Source organism: Helianthus annuus, chromosome 1 (genome assembly GCF_002127325.2).
Source record: "Helianthus annuus cultivar XRQ/B chromosome 1, HanXRQr2.0-SUNRISE, whole genome shotgun sequence".
NCBI lineage: Eukaryota > Viridiplantae > Streptophyta > Magnoliopsida > Asterales > Asteraceae > Helianthus > Helianthus annuus.
Genome location: NC_035433.2, coordinates 56,568,416 through 56,587,519, shown reverse-complemented (window position 1 = coordinate 56,587,519; position 19,104 = coordinate 56,568,416). Strand labels below are relative to the sequence as shown.

Here is a 19,104-nt window from a genome sequence, read left to right as displayed (position 1 = left end):
TCAGGGGAAATCCTTGGAGATCCTCAGAAGTCTTTCTCTTCTTCCCCTTACCCCTAACAGGTGCCTTAGGGGCCGAAGCAGAGGGACTGGCAACAGAAGTCTTCTTTCTTGAAGACTTGACATTGGCAAGTTCATCAATCCCGAACTTGGAGGCAGACTTGGCAGACTTAGCAGGTTTCCCAGCGCCTACACAATCAAAACAAGATAAGTTCCCTTACTAGCTAAATAGTCTTACATATAACTTACTTTTTAATAAGGATACTTACTTGACATAGTGGCAGATGCGGAGGATACTTCTTGTGAATCTTGGACGGTGACTTGAAAACTTCTGATTTCAGGATCAAGCTTCTTGAAAGCTAGAACCCTCTCTCTGGCAGCAGGGGTTAACTTGAGATGAGCAATGGAGATAGCTGCACAATAAACAAAAAACAAAGAAAGACATTAGTGATCCTCATCATAAGAGACAAGTCTGATGGCGATCCTTCCAGGATCCTCTATCCTACCATGGGTGGCCCACTCCTTGGGCAGATCCTTCCCATTAGGGAGGGTATCCCTCCTCACAAAGAAGAAACGACGCTTCCAGTTTGTATCATTTTTGGTAACCTTTAAAACAGGGTGATCCTCCCCGGCCTTCCGTTTCAGCAAGTATCGACAGGAACCAAATGTGGTAAGATCATATAACTCGGCCAGCTCTGACATCCCTAAGTCAATCCCCTCCTGCTCGATGATCCTCTCAAGGGTACACAGAACCCTCCAGATCATCGGCATGGCTTGGATATAGGACATGCCGGTCAGAGAAAAGAAGGATTGGGTGAAGGCTGGAAAAGGATATGAATATCCTATGGTAAACGGAGTTGCAGGAAAGGCTACCCAGGCGTCGGAAACAAAATCACTCAGAACGGTGGGAGTAAAAGACTTGAAGACGGTATCCACCGGAAAACAGTGACGGATCCTATCAGCATGAGCATCAGTAAAGCAGCACCTCTCCGTAGGAGAGTCTTTGACGATCCCTTGGCTTTTCAGGGGACTGCTCTTCTTGTGATCCTTGTGAGGGGAATTTCGGAGCAACATACTCTTGGCAGGATAAAAGCAGAAAAACAGAGCAAGAGAGGGAAGAAAGAGAAGAGAATACCTGATTGATCTTCGGTAGAGATTATAAAGGGAGAATATCTTGAATTTAAATGAAGATTGATCCTAACCCTATCTCCTATTTATAATCATGATTTGCAGGGATGTCACCTCAATGACGTAAAGGTTGCAACGGCTAGTTCGAGATTAACGGCTAGTTATCCGAGTTGTTCGTTGCAGATAAGATCAAAGCAAAATATAACTCGTTAATTTACAATAAACTCCTTATATTTTGGGGGCAATTGTTAGGGCTGGATTTTTACAATACATGATCCTCACGTGTGATCCTAACCAGTGATCCTTGTTCCTTTGGCAGATAGTGATCCTCAGCAGAGTTCCAGGATCAGGATCACGGACCATCATAGGATCCTCATGCTAACAGTTGCTTTCGTTGAATTTATTGTTGTTTTGCAGGACATCTAGCAGGAACCGCTCTTAAGCATCACAATTAAAGGACACGTCTTTACAACTATAGCATGTGCTTAATCGGAGATGGACGTTGTGAAGGATATGGAAACTTGGCATGATTTAAGGGCGATAATTTAGGCTAGATTTACTTTTATTTCTAAAGGGGTAATGAGCTGATTATCAGTCTTTTTACCTAAAATAGGTCACCTACACTTGTATATATAACACTCTTCCTCATTCGGAAGAACACACAACACAATTCTCACACGCTTAGACACTCGAAACTATAGTGATCCTTGTATTCAGCTCATTATCATCCGAAGTTGTAACTATTTTTCTTATATTAAAGTTTGGTGATCGGTAGTTGCCATCACCCGAGGTTTTTTATGCCGGAGATCATACATTGATCAAGGGCTTTTTCCTCGTATAAATCATTGTGTCTTTGCATATTTCATAGTAAAAGTGATCCTTTACTCTTTCAACAAACCAAGCATCATACCCCGTTTACATAGAGTTTGGTTGCATTATCCTTTGTGTGATTTTTGACCAAAACAAAATTATTCTTGAAACAATCAATACTAGTTGATAACCGAAGGTTTCATCCTGAAACCCAGGACCCATCCACCTTCGGCTATCAAATTGTTTCGATACAAAAATGAAAATTGTTCATAAAATAGTTCAAACAATTTAAAGGAAATAAACTTTAGGGGGCAGTATCTTCTTCGTCCATAATGATTTCAGCAGCATCCGTCTTGGGATCCTCCTCAGCATCCTTCTCAGTATGGGTTGCTTTTTCAACTGCTTTGGAAGATTAAGCGATAGCTGGTTTAGAAGAAGTGTCGCCAAGGTTCTTTAGCTTGGTCTCCCAAGCACCGACGTCCCAAGAAGGGCATTCAAAACCTAATGCTTTGGCTTCATGGGCCATCTTCAACCTGGCTTGGAGAAGAGAAATGACGACGGAACTCTTAAGGCTTTCCCGGTAGCTGACCATATCCTGTTCATGTTGCATATGGACAGCTTCAAGATCGGCATGGGCTTGAAGAGTAGCTCTGTTGAGAGCAGTCTGGTGTTCTTGAGTCATAGCTTTGAATTTCTCCTCGTAATGACGGGATTTGGCGGCTGCAATCATGCCTTGATCAGAGATTGTGATTTCTGCTTCCTTTAGCTTGGATTCAAGCGTCTTGTTAAGCCTGCAGGATTCTTGATATAGGTGAACCAGACGCTCAAGACCCTGCGAAGGTAAGAGGACAGGTACTAATAAATCTTTGTAAATGATGTAAGCCGCAGGATTTAATATGAGAATACTAACCTGGTTAAGAAAGGAAGTCATAAACCCGCTAGCTTCAATGAACCCGTGCTTCTCATAAGGAAAGGTGTCAGAAATGACAGGGGAATCAGGCTCCTTCCTTTTGCGGGAACTTGAACTCCGGGGCTTGGTAGCCGGTGAAGGTTTGGGAATAATGATGGCTTTGGAGCTGCTGGGTTTGGATGAGGCTGTGGCCTTGGGACTAGGTTCCTTCTTGACCTGAACCTGATCAGAATAACTGTCCAACTCGTCGAGGTCAAAGACTTCAGGGATCTTGGCCGGTGCTGCATAAAGGGAAAAGTTTTACATCATTATTACTTTTCATTTTATTATTATACTGTGTTAGCTAATTATTTTAAAAGTAATCTTTACCAGACATTTCAGATGACGAGTATTGACTGGAACTCGGGACGTGTGTGGTGAAGGTCCTGTCTATTGCAGGTAATCGGTAAACAGTGTTGATTCTTTCTTCTGATTCGGCGGTGGGGGGAGCTACTTCCTTGAAATTCACTGCATAGGGATAAAAAAGAAGGCAAGGAAAATTGATAGAAAGTAAATAAGAAATGAAGAATTACCTGAAAGCTCTGTTGAAGATATCTGCTTTTCAAACAAGAAGAAAGAAGATATAGGGGCATTATGGATCTGCATTGAGCAAAAAGCGCGTTGGAAGTTACGATGTGATCTCGACCGTCGCTTCGTTTTAAATGCCTTGAGTTATGGGATAAGACTTTTGAAATATATCCGTTGGATTGGTATACCAACCGATATATTTGGGGACAATTGTTATGGGTCATTTTCTGAGTATACATATCCTGACTGATATCCCGCTTTTAATTGTTTATTTGTGATCAGGATACTGGACGGGGATATTGTTAACATCCTGGGCGATATCCTAAGGTTGAGTGAATTAAACACGTGCAGGTTAATGGCTGTAAGTTACTAACGGTCATCAGGACTTCTTCTCCTCAAGACTCGGGCGTATTTGTTATAAGGAAGCCGTTGAACCCGAAAGACTTGGTCCTCAACGTTCGAGTGGGGATATTCGCTGGATCCCGAAAGTTTAGGATAGTTTGTTTGTAACACCTCGAAATTTTGTGTCCAATGATGTGTTAACACGTGTCATTTGATTACACGTGGCATCTATAATAAATAAAGGACTAATTTTGACAAACCTTGAAAGTATATATAAATTCGAGGGTTATAAATGTCAACAAGGGTAAATATACTGTATAGTATCCCTAAATAATGCTTAAACCTTCAAACGAATAAATTATAGATCGTACAAAAATAAAACGCGGAAGAAAGTGAGAGATTACAAACTACAGGGGTTAACTGTGTCAACATGTTTAATAATACCTCTGAGTGACCCTTTAACGTTCCAAAGACTTTGTAACGGTATTATACCCTCACTAAAATAATATATATGAATTTCGCAAAGTTTCGATATGAAACGAGAAAGTTACGATCGAATTCGTAGAAGAAGGGTTAAAAGCGTCAACAGCGAAAGTTAAGGCTTTCCAATATAATTAATAAATAAACCGGGGACTTAATAATGCGGGTAATTAACACGAGGCCCCTATCGGTAAATAACCGAGGGCCAAACCGCAAAGTTACCCCTTCAAAACCGAAAGGTCAGGCGAATCATTACGAAAGATTTCGTTATTAATGGCCAGATTCTGTAATAATTACAAAAAGATTTAAAAATTCAGAAAATATAACCTTAGGCGACCCGCGTAAGGTTTCAACATAAGTTGAGGCGGGCCGCGAGCCTCCTCTATTTCGCGTCTGATTTTTGAACTTTAGGCGACCCGCGTTAAAATGGCATGGAACTCCCATGCGGGCCGCGTAAAGTGCCCAGATGCAGAAAAATTGTGTTTTCTTGACTTTTGGAGCTTGTGAACGATCATGCACATAATTATGGGGCATGGGCACCCTATGCTCAACCCATAACACTTAGGGGACACCTACCATCACCCCTGATCTGATAGTAGTGCTTGCAATGATCAATAAGGCTTGGCATTGGCTATAAATAGCATGCCTTAAGCATAACAATTCACACAACTCAAAAACACTTATATCTGATCATTCAAGAGCTCCCTAGCATTCTTTTCTGTTCTCTCATCAAGAGTTAGCTTCTGTAAGTCATTCATAACCATTTTGGTTTCACATTTCCATAGTTATAGCTCATAAACGCAACCGTCGTAACTAACGGTTGTCATTGCAATATCTTGCAAATGGTTCAGTCTTATGACGAATCAAAAGTAGTTTTGAGTTGGTATTTATGTGGGTAATAAACCCCTAAAAGGGTTCCCTCTGATCACCACTCTAACTATGTCAAATATCGAGTCAAACGTGCGGTTAAAAAGTCAACAGAAAGCCATTTTGGCGATTTATGCATAATCTGTAATATATATGTTATGGAACCTGTTTTGACAATCATAAAACATGATAATATGTATATAAACATGTTTGCGCTCGTTTGAATCGATCATTTACTATATAGAACCGGTTCGGAGCCGAAAGTCGCAAAAGTTTGACTTTTGCTTTGACTTCAGTTCTGACCCGTTTTAGTGAGGTATAAATATACCTTAGGACTCTCTTAGGACCAGGTCACATGTTGGTATAAGCCTCTGTGGTCGGTTCATGAGTTACCCGAGTCTTTTACGCAATTCCGTCATTCGCCTAAAAGTTGACCGTAACGGCCTTTTGAAATTAAAACGAGTATTTCGGACACGTGAACGGACCAAAACCTTGCTTATTAAATTATAAGCATGTCCCTAAAGTTTCACGTCAAACCGAGGTCTAGAATGAGAGTTATGCTAAAAGACGCACTTTTAAGAAAGTTTTGTAATTAATGGCGCAATTAGCATAACGCCCATCTAACCCAAGTTTTCGTCACCAAAACTTTTACCCACTGTGGTAAAATAATATTTTGGGAATTTTAAAGATTTTTAATAATTTTTACCTTGCTCATAACCTGCGGTTATGGCTACGGTTCGGTAGATACCGAATATGCCCTTTTTGGCCAAAACGGGAGTTCTACAAGGTCTTTTGACCCGATTCCAGTTGCTACTGGTTTTAAATAATAAATAAAGTATTTTGAGCTTCATAAACTGTTCGGGAAACTCAGATTTCCTGTAGAACTCGAAAATCCCTTTTAAAGTCTTTAAAATGACCGAAAAGCCCCTACGGGGCATAATATAAACTTAAACTCGTTACGGGCATTACGGAAGGTATCCTACTGATACCAAAATACTTTTAAGGCATATTGACTTAGGAAATAAGCGTAGGACACATATGGTTAACCGTTTCGCCTATTTGCGCACACGGTACGGCTCATGAAACTAGTTTTCGTGCAATAGCCGATATGGGTCAAAATATATTATTTGAACCCCAAAATCCAGAGTATGAACTATAAACCCATATAAAACAAGTCACTAAACTTGTTGGGTCCAAATCATACTCCATTCTCGGTTTTCGCCTCTTCGTGCGAATTAACCATATCTATATATCGGAATCAACCGGTTTAAGCTACGGCTAATATAAGGACCGTTAGGATTCTAAGAGGTTAATTAAAACCTTCGTTCCAGATTAGGAGCCCCAGTAAAAGCTATCGGTGACTTGATCTAAATTAAGGATTAATACTTGCAAAGGTAAATACTTTTGACTTATTTCCCCTATATGGGCTTGGGTTACGGTATATTAATACCGCTTGATTGAGCATTATATAATTCCATCGCTTAGGTGGTTAATTGATTAAATATGATCGGCTCATTTAAACAGTTTTGTTGCTTATAAGCCTTTGGGGGGTTTAATGACCGTTGTCCCGGATATCCTCGGCATCATTTTACGAAATGGCCACGACCATCGACATCCCGGTGTAGGCGTACACCCGGTATAAAGTGTCGACATTAAAATTAAAAGACGTAGCCGTTGGTTTTTGTACTACGGTTTTACGCAAACGTGGTGTGTCTATAAATCTTTAACCCGGCACGACCCGGGCTACTGAACGCATAAAAGAACATGTAAAACGTTCACAATATCATTATGAATTTTCCCAAGTTATAAAAGAGTTTGTGCCTTGTGCATTCAAATCAATTTTAATAAACATTTTCAAATGTGTCAGTTGAATGTATTTACCAGTGTAAACTGACGTATTTTCCCCAAAAAGATTAAGTGCAGGTACCTAAACGTAATTGGCTGGTATTAGCTCCCTAGCGTCGGGATAAGCCTCGCAAGCTTGATTGCAGTATCTAATGGAACAATACTTTATCTTTATTTTCGATCCACTGTGGATATTCAACTCTGTAATACATTGATATTATGATCAGAGGTTGAAATTTATATATTTATCTTATGCTTCCGCTGTGCATTATATAATTGTGTGGTTTGACTATATTGTTGCCAACATCGTCACGGTAATCCCCCACCGGGCCCATCGGTGAGACACGTGGAAATCGGGGTGTGACAGGTTGGTATCAGAGCCAACATTGAGTGAATTAAACACAATAGGCAATGTGTTTAATCTCAGTGACACAATTGCACATACTTGAGTCTAGACAAGAACTTAGGACAAATTCGGATTAATACTCCTTTTTGTCTTTATTTTTCGACTTGATTTTTAATAAGTATTGGAGCAGGAAAATGCCACCTGTTATATTCCGAGGAAGAGGAAGGGGAAGAAGAGGCCGAGGAGAAATCGTGACGCATCACGATCAAGAAGCTGGACCATCTGGTACAAGACATCCTTCGATGACACGAAGCGAAGAGCCACAACGACGAAGAGATCTTTACGAACCAGCGAGGCATTCCACTTCGCACAGCTCAACGCCATCCTACCGGCACTCCTTTGGGCCAGATTCAGAAAATAACCCCAACAACCCACAACCTTCCTTCATACCTCTACAACGTTCGGTATCGCACCGAAACTACGACGACCCTAGTCCATACTACGTAGCTCAGTTTAATCCGGCTGACTACATACAGGAACCTTCAGGTTTTGTTCCACTAGGGCCACAAGACCATTTTTCTGAAGATCCCATGGAGGAAGATGAGGATCCAACTGAACCAGCTCGTGGTACGCCCACGCATCCGATAGAAGTATCTGATGGATCTTCATATCATGGTCCGCAGTATCAAGGCCCAGACAGCTTTATGGCCTTGTTTGACCGACATGAGTGGTACAACACACCATCTCATCAGACACAACAACCGAGACATCCACAGGATCCCTCTGAGGATTCACGCTTTGAGGCAGTTACGCCACCACCTCCGCCACCGGCACAACCAGTTATACCTGATCCGCCGAGGCGTAGGAGGACCAATGCTCGTATGTCTACACGAGGAGGAGGGGGTAACCACTTCAGCACTCCTCGACATTCAAGTAGTAGCCACTATCCGCCACTACATGAAGAAGGACCTTCAAGTCCTATACAGGAGGCGAACTCCGCACCTACTGCACGAAATTCGCCACCATTTGGGTATGACCAACCCATACCAGCTTACACAGGTCCAACGGCTTACAACCCGTTTGAACCGTCACAAGCACAATACAACTACGGCTATGAGCGCGACCCCTATGTGGTGTCGGCAAGATATAATGCGCGCTACCCTGACGGAGCACATGGAAACATGGGACCACCGGATTACTCAGCTCATGGGTATCCAATACCTCCCAGACCTCCCGTTCCGCATCAAGCGCAACAACCACGTTTTTCTCCTCCTGAACAGGAAGAAATACTCCATCGACTAGATCGTGTGGAGAGAGAGTTCGAGGAAGAAAAGAAAAGCCACCGAGGATTTCTCAAGGGCTTGGCGAACCTACTAAAGGGCAAAAAGAAGAAACGTGACCACTAGCCCTTAATAGTAGTACTACTGTAATTTCTACTTTGAAATAAGTTCCTGCGTGGACAACTTATCGTATTTCAGTCCCTACGTGGACTTATCTTTAGTCCTTGCATGGACACCTATCTTATATTAGTCCCTGCGTGGACTTGTCACTTATTTTAAAACCTCTATGGAGGTATGTATTATTTGAAAGACCCGTTTAGGGCAATATGTAATTGTATTTGAAATTTCGGAATGTATGTTATGAGTTTTGTTTTAATATATATAAAAAAATAAATCAAAACCATTCCTTTTATATTGATCTGCCTAATAAAGAATCTTAAGGGGGTGAAACCTAGCTTGGGGTCTTTTAAAGATCAGTCAAGATGGTACGACCTAGCTGAAAAGATTCTGATTCCCTGTTAACCTCTGTACGCATGTTAACATTCATGGCAGATGTGATTCGTTATAATCACGCACGTCATTCTTATACAATAATCCTTTAAGGATTTCAAAACCCAACTAAATGATATATAAATCGTGGGTTAAATCACCAATAAAGGTGATCAATACTATAAAGACATCCATTAGTGATGCAATGCCTACGGGCCAGTATTATAAAGACATCCATTAGTGATGCACTGCCTACGGGCCAACATATTAAAACATCCATTAGTGATGTAGAGCCTACGGGCCAGTAATATTAAAACATCCATTAGTGATGCAATGCCTACGGGCCAGTATTATAAAGACATCCATTAGTGATGCACTGCCTACGGGCCAACATATTAAAACATCCATTAGTGATGCAGTGCCTACGGGCCAGAATTATTAAAACATCCATTAGTGATGCAGTGCCTACGGGCCAATATTATTAAAACATCCATTAGTGATGTAGTGCCTACGGGCCAACCATATTAAGACATCCATTAGAGGTGTAGTGCCTATGGGCCATAAATATTGTCTTATAAGACAAAAGGCAGTAGTAGTCTATGACTCTCTGTCAGAAAGAGATAAAAGAACTACGGTTCAACTCTCTATGCCTTTGATTCTCTGAAATCTCGGCTAACATTATAAAACATCATCATGATTAGGCTTTATGCCGCCAATACTATTTATATAGTTTAAATAGGAGATATTCAGATCCTAATATATAATGAAATAATAAGTTAACCAGATATGGTCTCTGTACCATGGTTGACAAATTGTCATAAAAGACAATTTTATAATAATCTCCTAAATTAAAATTTTGTTATCTTCTGTAACAGATTCAAGTTACAATGGCGGATCCCAATGGAGAGAACAGCCACACGAATGAAGATGACTATGACAATGCGTCAGTACATTTGACAGGCGCACAGCTAAAGGCTCTGATCAACAATGCTGTCCAGGCAGCTATTGATCGTCAACATACTGAGTCTCAAGGCAGATCTGTGTCAAAACCACCCTCTAAACCAAAGACACACTCCAAACCACCCTCTGAACCCAAGAAAGATGACGACAAGCATTCGTCTACTGAGCACAGCGTTCACCGCGATAGAGAATATACTGATGCGTCTAGTGCTAAGGGTTGCACCTACAAATACTTTGTATCATGTAAGCCTCGTGAATTTACAGGGGAGAAAGGTGCGGTTGACTGTATCACCTGGCTGGACGAGATGGACACGATTGTGGACATCAGCGGGTGCGCTGAGAGGGACGTGGTTAAGTTTGTGTCCCAGTCATTCAAGGGCGAGGCCCTGGCGTGGTGGAGAGCTCTGGTGCAGGCTTCAGGTAAGTCTGCCTTGTACAAAATGTCATGGGGGGAGTTTATTACCCTCATAAAAGAGAACTACTGCCCTCAGCACGAGGTTGAGAAGATTGAGGCAGATTTTGTCTCACTGGTGATGACAAACCTGGATTGTCAAGCTTATCTGACAAGCTTTAACACTATGTCACGCCTGGTGCCATATCTTGTGACACCAGAACCACGAAGGATTGCCCGATTCATTGGGGGCTTAGAGCCGGCGATCAAGGCCAGCGTAAAAGCCTCTAGGCCAACGACCTTCAGGTCAGTTACTGACCTCTCCTTGTCTCTTACACTTGATGCTGTCCGTCTGAGGGCACAAAGGAGCAAGGAGGCTGAGAAGCGAAAGCGTGAGGATGATACCTCACGAAAGTCCGGTAAAAAGCACCGTGGAAACGGTGAAGGAAAGAGAGGGTCGGAGACAAAGAAGGAGGGGCAAGCTGATGGAAGACCTTACTGCAAGGTCTGCAAGAAACCTCACTCCGGGAAGTGTAGGTTTGCGTCTGGTTCGCAGTCGCAACAACGGACTCCACCCTGTGGGCTATGCAAGTCCAAGGAGCATAAGACAGTGGAGTGCAAAAAGATAAAGGATGCAACCTGCTTTAATTGCAATGAAAAGGGGCACATAAAGAGTAATTGCCCGAAGTATGCCAAGAAGGCGGAAGAGACGAAGAAATCAAATGCGAGAATTTTTCGCTTGGATGCAAAGGAAGCAGTTAAGGACGACACTGTGCTTACAGGTACCTTTCTCGTAAATAATATATTTGCAAGAGTACTGTTCGATTCTGGCGCTGACAAGTCCTTTGTAGACCAGAAATTTTGCCAACTACTAAATATGCCAATCAAAACCCTAGACATGAAATACGAAGTAGAGTTAGCAGACGGAACGATAGAAACCGTCTCTACCGTTCTAGAAGGATGTGAAATATCCATTAGGAACCATTCTTTTCCTTTATCTCTACTTCCTTTCAAACTTGCGGGTTTTGACATCGTGCTAGGCATGGACTGGTTATCCCATAACCAGGCCCAAATCATTTGCGGCAAGCGGCAAATAGTTTTAAAGACTCCGAGTGGTGAATCTCTTACCATTCGAGGGGATACGCATTACGGATTGCCCGAAGACGTATCTATGCTGAAAGCTTCAAGGTGTTTGAACAGAGGCTGTGTAATTTACATGGCTCAAGTGATAATTGAAGAACCAAAGCCGAAGATCGAGAATCTTCCTGTCATTTCTGAATACCCCGAGGTTTTTCCTGAAGAACTACCTGGTTTGCCACCAGATAGACAAGTGGAGTTCAGAATTGACATCATTCCTGGAGCAGCTCCGATAGCAAGAGCACCTTACAGATTAGCGCCAACGGAAATGAAAGGACTGAGGACCCAGTTGGATGAACTGCTGGCGAAAGGTTTTATCAAACCTAGTTCATCTCCCTGGGGAGCTCCTGTCCTTTTTGTAAAGAAGAAGGACGGGTCGATGCGGTTGTGCATCGACTACCGAGAGCTGAATAAGGTTACCATAAAGAACAGATACCCTTTACCAAGGATCGATGATCTGTTCGACCAGCTGCAAGGAGCAAGCTACTTCTCCAAGATCGACTTAAGGTCGGGTTATCATCAACTAAGGGTCAGAGATGAAGATGTACACAAGACTGCATTTAGGACTCGCTATGGTCATTACGAGTTCCTAGTGATGCCTTTTGGGCTCACAAATGCACCGGCTGCGTTCATGGATCTCATGAATCGCGTTTGCAAGCCATACTTGGACAAATTCGTCATAGTCTTCATCGACGATATCCTTATCTATTCCAAGAATCAAGCTGACCACGAGAAGCATCTCCGTTGCATTCTCGAATTACTACAACGTGAGAAACTCTACGCCAAATTCTCGAAATGTGAATTCTGGCTACGAGAAGTTCAGTTTTTAGGACACGTTGTGAGTGAGCGTGGTATCCAAGTGGATCCCGCTAAGGTAGAGGCAGTCATGAACTGGCAAGAGCCAAAGACGCCTACCGAAATTCGAAGTTTCCTGGGTTTAGCAGGATACTACCGGAGATTTATTGAAAATTTTTCAAGGATTGCTGCGCCCTTGACTTCCTTGACCAAGAAGAAAGAAAAGTACATTTGGGGCCCGAAGCAGCAAGAGTCCTTTGAAATACTGAAGCAGAAGCTAAGCAACGCACCTGTGTTGACCTTACCTGAGGGTACAGATGAATTCGTAGTTTACTGCGATGCATCACACACGGGCATGGGGTGTGTTCTTATGCAAAAGGGCAAGGTGATTGCCTATGCTTCAAGGCAATTAAAGGTGCATGAAAAGAATTACACCACCCATGATTTGGAGTTGGGTGCCGTTGTATTTGCACTGAAGTTGTGGAGGCATTACCTTTATGGTATTAAATTTGTGATTTATTCAGATCACAAAAGCCTTCAGCACTTATTCAACCAGAAAGAGTTGAACATGAGACAGCGCCGTTGGATGGAAACCCTGAATGATTATGACTGCGAAATCAGGTACCATCCCGGCAAGGCGAATGTAGTCGCCGATGCATTGAGCAGAAAAGAAAGGGTAAAACCCATTCGAATCAATGCCAAGAGCATTGAAGTTAAAAACAATTTGATCGAAAGGATTTTGGCTGCACAGCGAGAGGCTGTGTTGGAAGCTAATTGTCCTAATGAGAAGCTGGGAGTAACTGCGGAGCAGTTGACTCTTAGCAAGGATGGAATTCTTAGGCTGAATGGACGTATATGGGTTCCGATTTATGGGGGACTACGAGATGTTGTTCTCCAGGAAGCCCATAGTTCCAAATACTCAGTCCATCCTGGTGCTGATAAAATGTACCAAGACTTAAAGGCAAATTATTGGTGGATAGGCTTGAAAAAGTCTGTAGCCGCCCATGTAGCAAAGTGCTTGACTTGTGCTCAAGTCAAAGCCGAGCACCAAAAGCCGTCTGGCTTGCTACAACAGCCTGAACTTCCCGAGTGGAAGTGGGAATGCGTAACTATGGACTTCATAACCAAGTTACCCAAAACCAGGAAAGGAAACGATACAATATGGGTCATAGTCGATAGGCTGACTAAATCAGCTCATTTTCTACCCATCAAGGAGACGTATAGCTCCGATATGTTAGCCCAACTATATGTTGATAAGATTGTAGCCTTACACGGCATACCTGTGTCTATTATCTCCGACAGGGATACTAGATACACATCTCACTTCTGGAAGAGTTTCCAGCAATCTTTGGGCACGCGTTTAAACTTTAGTACGGCTTACCATCCACAGACGGACGGTCAAAGTGAGCGTACTATCCAAACGCTAGAAGACATGCTTCGTGCATGTGCAATCGATTTAGGTGGTAACTGGGATAAAAACCTACCCCTGATCGAATTCTCCTACAATAATAGCTACCACACCAGCATAAAGGCTGCGCCTTTTGAGGCATTATATGGTAGGAAATGCAGATCGCCTGTTTGTTGGGCGGAAGTAGGAGAGGTCCAATTATCGGGACCAGAGATTGTTTTCCAGACGACGGACAAGATTGTCCAGATCCGGGAGCGTCTCAAGGCTGCCCGCGATAGGCAGAAGAGCTACGCTGATCCAAAGCGTAAGGATTTTCACTTCGAAGTGGGTGAAAAGGTATTACTTAAGGTATCGCCCTGGAAGGGGGTGATGCGTTTCGGCAAGAAGGGCAAGCTGAGTCCGAGATACATAGGGCCTTTTGAGGTCATTGAACGAGTCGGATCAGTTGCCTATAAACTAAACTTGCCTGAAGAGCTCAATGGAATTCACAATGTGTTCCACATCTGCAATCTCAAAAAGTGCTTCGCCGACGAGTCGTTGGTGATTCCACACACAGATGTGCATATAGATGAGAGCTTAAAATTCATAGAAAAACCCTTGTCGATTGAAGATCGACAGGTGAAGAAGCTTCGCAGAAAGCACGTACCGATTGTAAAAGTCAAATGGGATGCTCGTAGAGGTCCTGAATATACGTGGGAAGTCGAAGCTACAATGAAAGAAAAATACCCCTATTTATTTGAGTAAATCTCGGGTCGAGATTTATTTTAAGGGGGTGAGGATGTAACACCTCGAAATTTTGTGTCCAATGATGTGTTAACACGTGTCATTTGATTACACGTGGCATCTATAATAAATAAAGGACTAATTTTGACAAACCTTGAAAGTATATATAAATTCGAGGGTTATAAATGTCAACAAGGGTAAATATACTGTATAGTATCCCTAAATAATGCTTAAACCTTCAAACGAATAAATTATAGATCGTACAAAAATAAAACGCGGAAGAAAGTGAGAGATTACAAACTACAGGGGTTAACTGTGTCAACATGTTTAATAATACCTCTGAGTGACCCTTTAACGTTCCAAAGACTTTGTAACGGTATTATACCCTCACTAAAATAATATATATGAATTTCGCAAAGTTTCGATATGAAACGAGAAAGTTACGATCGAATTCGTAGAAGAAGGGTTAAAAGCGTCAACAGCGAAAGTTAAGGCTTTCCAATATAATTAATAAATAAACCGGGGACTTAATAATGCGGGTAATTAACACGAGGCCCCTATCGGTAAATAACCGAGGGCCAAACCGCAAAGTTACCCCTTCAAAACCGAAAGGTCAGGCGAATCATTACGAAAGATTTCGTTATTAATGGCCAGATTCTGTAATAATTACAAAAAGATTTAAAAATTCAGAAAATATAACCTTAGGCGACCCGCGTAAGGTTTCAACATAAGTTGAGGCGGGCCGCGAGCCTCCTCTATTTCGCGTCTGATTTTTGAACTTTAGGCGACCCGCGTTAAAATGGCATGGAACTCCCATGCGGACCGCGTAAAGTGCCCAGATGCAGAAAAATTGTGTTTTCTTGACTTTTGGAGCTTGTGAACGATCATGCACATAATTATGGGGCATGGGCACCCTATGCTCAACCCATAACACTTAGGGGACACCTACCATCACCCCTGATCTGATAGTAGTGCTTGCAATGATCAATAAGGCTTGGCATTGGCTATAAATAGCATGCCTTAAGCATAACAATTCACACAACTCAAAAACACTTATATCTGATCATTCAAGAGCTCCCTAGCATTCTTTTCTGTTCTCTCATCAAGAGTTAGCTTCTGTAAGTCATTCATAACCATTTTGGTTTCACATTTCCATAGTTATAGCTCATAAACGCAACCGTCGTAACTAACGGTTGTCATTGCAATATCTTGCAAATGGTTCAGTCTTATGACGAATCAAAAGTAGTTTTGAGTTGGTATTTATGTGGGTAATAAACCCCTAAAAGGGTTCCCTCTGATCACCACTCTAACTATGTCAAATATCGAGTCAAACGTGCGGTTAAAAAGTCAACAGAAAGCCATTTTGGCGATTTATGCATAATCTGTAATATATATGTTATGGAACCTGTTTTGACAATCATAAAACATGATAATATGTATATAAACATGTTTGCGCTCGTTTGAATCGATCATTTACTATATAGAACCGGTTCGGAGCCGAAAGTCGCAAAAGTTTGACTTTTGCTTTGACTTCAGTTCTGACCCGTTTTAGTGAGGTATAAATATACCTTAGGACTCTCTTAGGACCAGGTCACATGTTGGTATAAGCCTCTGTGGTCGGTTCATGAGTTACCCGAGTCTTTTACGCAATTCCGTCATTCGCCTAAAAGTTGACCGTAACGGCCTTTTGAAATTAAAACGAGTATTTCGGACACGTGAACGGACCAAAACCTTGCTTATTAAATTATAAGCATGTCCCTAAAGTTTCACGTCAAACCGAGGTCTAGAATGAGAGTTATGCTAAAAGGCGCACTTTTAAGAAAGTTTTGTAATTAATGGCGCAATTAGCATAACGCCCATCTAACCCAAGTTTTCGTCACCAAAACTTTTACCCACTGTGGTAAAATAATATTTTGGGAATTTTAAAGATTTTTAATAATTTTTACCTTGCTCATAACCTGCGGTTATGGCTACGGTTCGGTAGATACCGAATATGCCCTTTTTGGCCAAAACGGGAGTTCTACAAGGTCTTTTGACCCGATTCCAGTTGCTACTGGTTTTAAATAATAAATAAAGTATTTTGAGCTTCATAAACAGTTCGGGAAACTCAGATTTCCTGTAGAACTCGAAAATCCCTTTTAAAGTCTTTAAGATGACCGAAAAGCCCCTACGGGGCATAATATAAACTTAAACTCGTTACGGGCATTACGGAAGGTATCCTACTGATACCAAAATACTTTTAAGGCATATTGACTTAGGAAATAAGCGTAGGACACATATGGTTAACCGTTTCGCCTATTTGCGCACACGGTACGGCTCATGAAACTAGTTTTCGTGCAATAGCCGATATGGGTCAAAATATATTATTTGAACCCCAAAATCCAGAGTATGAACTATAAACCCATATAAAACAAGTCACTAAACTTGTTGGGTCCAAATCATACTCCATTCTCGGTTTTCGCCTCTTCGTGCGAATTAACCATATCTATATATCGGAATCAACCGGTTTAAGCTACGGCTAATATAAGGACCGTTAGGATTCTAAGAGGTTAATTAAAACCTTCGTTCCAGATTAGGAGCCCCAGTAAAAGCTATCGGTGACTTGATCTAAATTAAGGATTAATACTTGCAAAGGTAAATACTTTTGACTTATTTCCCCTATATGGGCTTGGGTTACGGTATATTAATACCGCTTGATTGAGCATTATATAATTCCATCGCTTAGGTGGTTAATTGATTAAATATGATCGGCTCATTTAAACAGTTTTGTTGCTTATAAGCCTTTGGGGGGTTTAATGACCGTTGTCCCGGATATCCTCGGCATCATTTTACGAAATGGCCACGACCATCGACATCCCGGTGTAGGCGTACACCCGGTATAAAGTGTCGACATTAAAATTAAAAGACGTAGCCGTTGGTTTTTGTACTACGGTTTTACGCAAACGTGGTGTGTCTATAAATCTTTAACCCGGCACGACCCGGGCTACTGAACGCATAAAAGAACATGTAAAACGTTCACAAGATCATTATGAATTTTCCCAAGTTATAAAAGAGTTTGTGCCTTGTGCATTCAAATCAATTTTAATAAACATTTTCAAATGTGTCAGTTGAATGTATTTACCAGTGTAAACTGACGTATTTTCCCCAAAAAGATTAAGTGCAGGTACCTAAACGTAATTGGCTGGTATTAGCTCCCTAGCGTCGGGATAAGCCTCGCAAGCTTGATTGCAGTATCTAATGGAACAATACTTTATCTTTATTTTCGATCCACTGTGGATATTCAACTCTGTAATACATTGATATTATGATCAGAGGTTGAAATTTATATATTTATCTTATGCTTCCGCTGTGCATTATATAATTGTGTGGTTTGACTATATTGTTGCCAACATCGTCACGGTAATCCCCCACCGGGCCCATCGGTGAGACACGTGGAAATCGGGGTGTGACATTGTTACATTATCTTTACTATAAATAGAAGGGGGCGGATCAGTTTAAGGCACATAATTTTTCACTTACACTCTCGAACACTTTTACTCTCTAGCTCACCGCAAACACCACACTCAAACACTTGTATTCAAATTACATTGTAACACATAGTCGATCCGCACCACATCCTGCACTGTATCCTGATATTTGAAGCAATAAGAAGAACAAGGCAGCTGCGATTGTCAGCTCTCGAGGTTTTATGCCGGCGATCTAGATTGATCAAGGGCTTTCCTCGTACATCACGTGTCAACCTTTACTTTTTTGCTTATTGTTTGATCATTGATACAGCTCTATATCCCGGGCTGTATCCTGAAACTGTTTTCATATCTAATTTGGCCAATACATTTTTCACATATAATTTTAGCACACTACCTCACCTAACTAATTTGATCACTTAATTGCTTAGGTAATTTTTGACCAAAACAATTTGGCGCCCACCGTGGGGCAAGTGGTGCTACTTTTACTAAAAATCTTTGTAAAATCATTAATCGGTTTTCTATTTTCAAAATTTTTTGCCACATTGTTTACAATGGCCTCCAGATCAAACATGAGCTCTTCCACTATGTCTGCTACGACCTCTGCTACTACTAGTTCGGTGCTTCCACCACCTCCTCCAAGGATGCCGTTTTCTTCACAATCTCAAGATGTTATCCCTACTCGGAGTGTCCAGGGATCTGCTCCCGTTTTAGCCTCTAACGAGAAATTTTGACTTTATTTGGAAGTGTGCAGGAACAAATGAGGCAGCAACAGGAGACTAATCAAATGCTGTTAAGAGAAATACAACTCTTAAAAGCTAGCTCGAGCAGACCTGTTGAGGAAACTGTCACTCCTATACAGCCCGGGGCTTTGAACTTCAGTTCCGCAGTTTACACTGAGGATAATAGGGGGAATATCGTCTCAAGCCATTTTCAGAATCATACCCCTGAGATACCCTCTTCGGTCAGGATATCGACTGTGAGAAGTTCAGGATATGCTTCAGGATATGGCCAAAATCCTCAGAACGGTAATGTGTCAAATAATAATACTCTTGCTACTAACAACAATGGCTCTTTGCAGGATGCAGGTATGACGTCAACATTTACCAGGGAGCTCCAGAAATTGAAGGACATGATATCCAGTGTACCTGGAGTGGTCCAGCCA

General features: G+C 41.7%; 1 protein-coding gene across 1 annotated transcript; it reads right to left on the bottom strand.

The window, feature by feature from the left end:
- Positions 1-2,347: 2,347 nt before the first annotated feature.
- On the bottom strand, positions 2,348-3,490 carry LOC118490202. Its single transcript, XM_035987586.1, has 4 exons — positions 3,418-3,490; positions 3,215-3,352; positions 2,846-3,126; positions 2,348-2,767 (listed from the first exon to the last, which is right to left on the bottom strand). The coding sequence occupies exons 1-4, from the start codon at positions 3,488-3,490 to the stop codon at positions 2,348-2,350; spliced, it is 912 nt and encodes a 303-aa protein (XP_035843479.1).
- Positions 3,491-19,104: the final 15,614 nt, after the last annotated feature.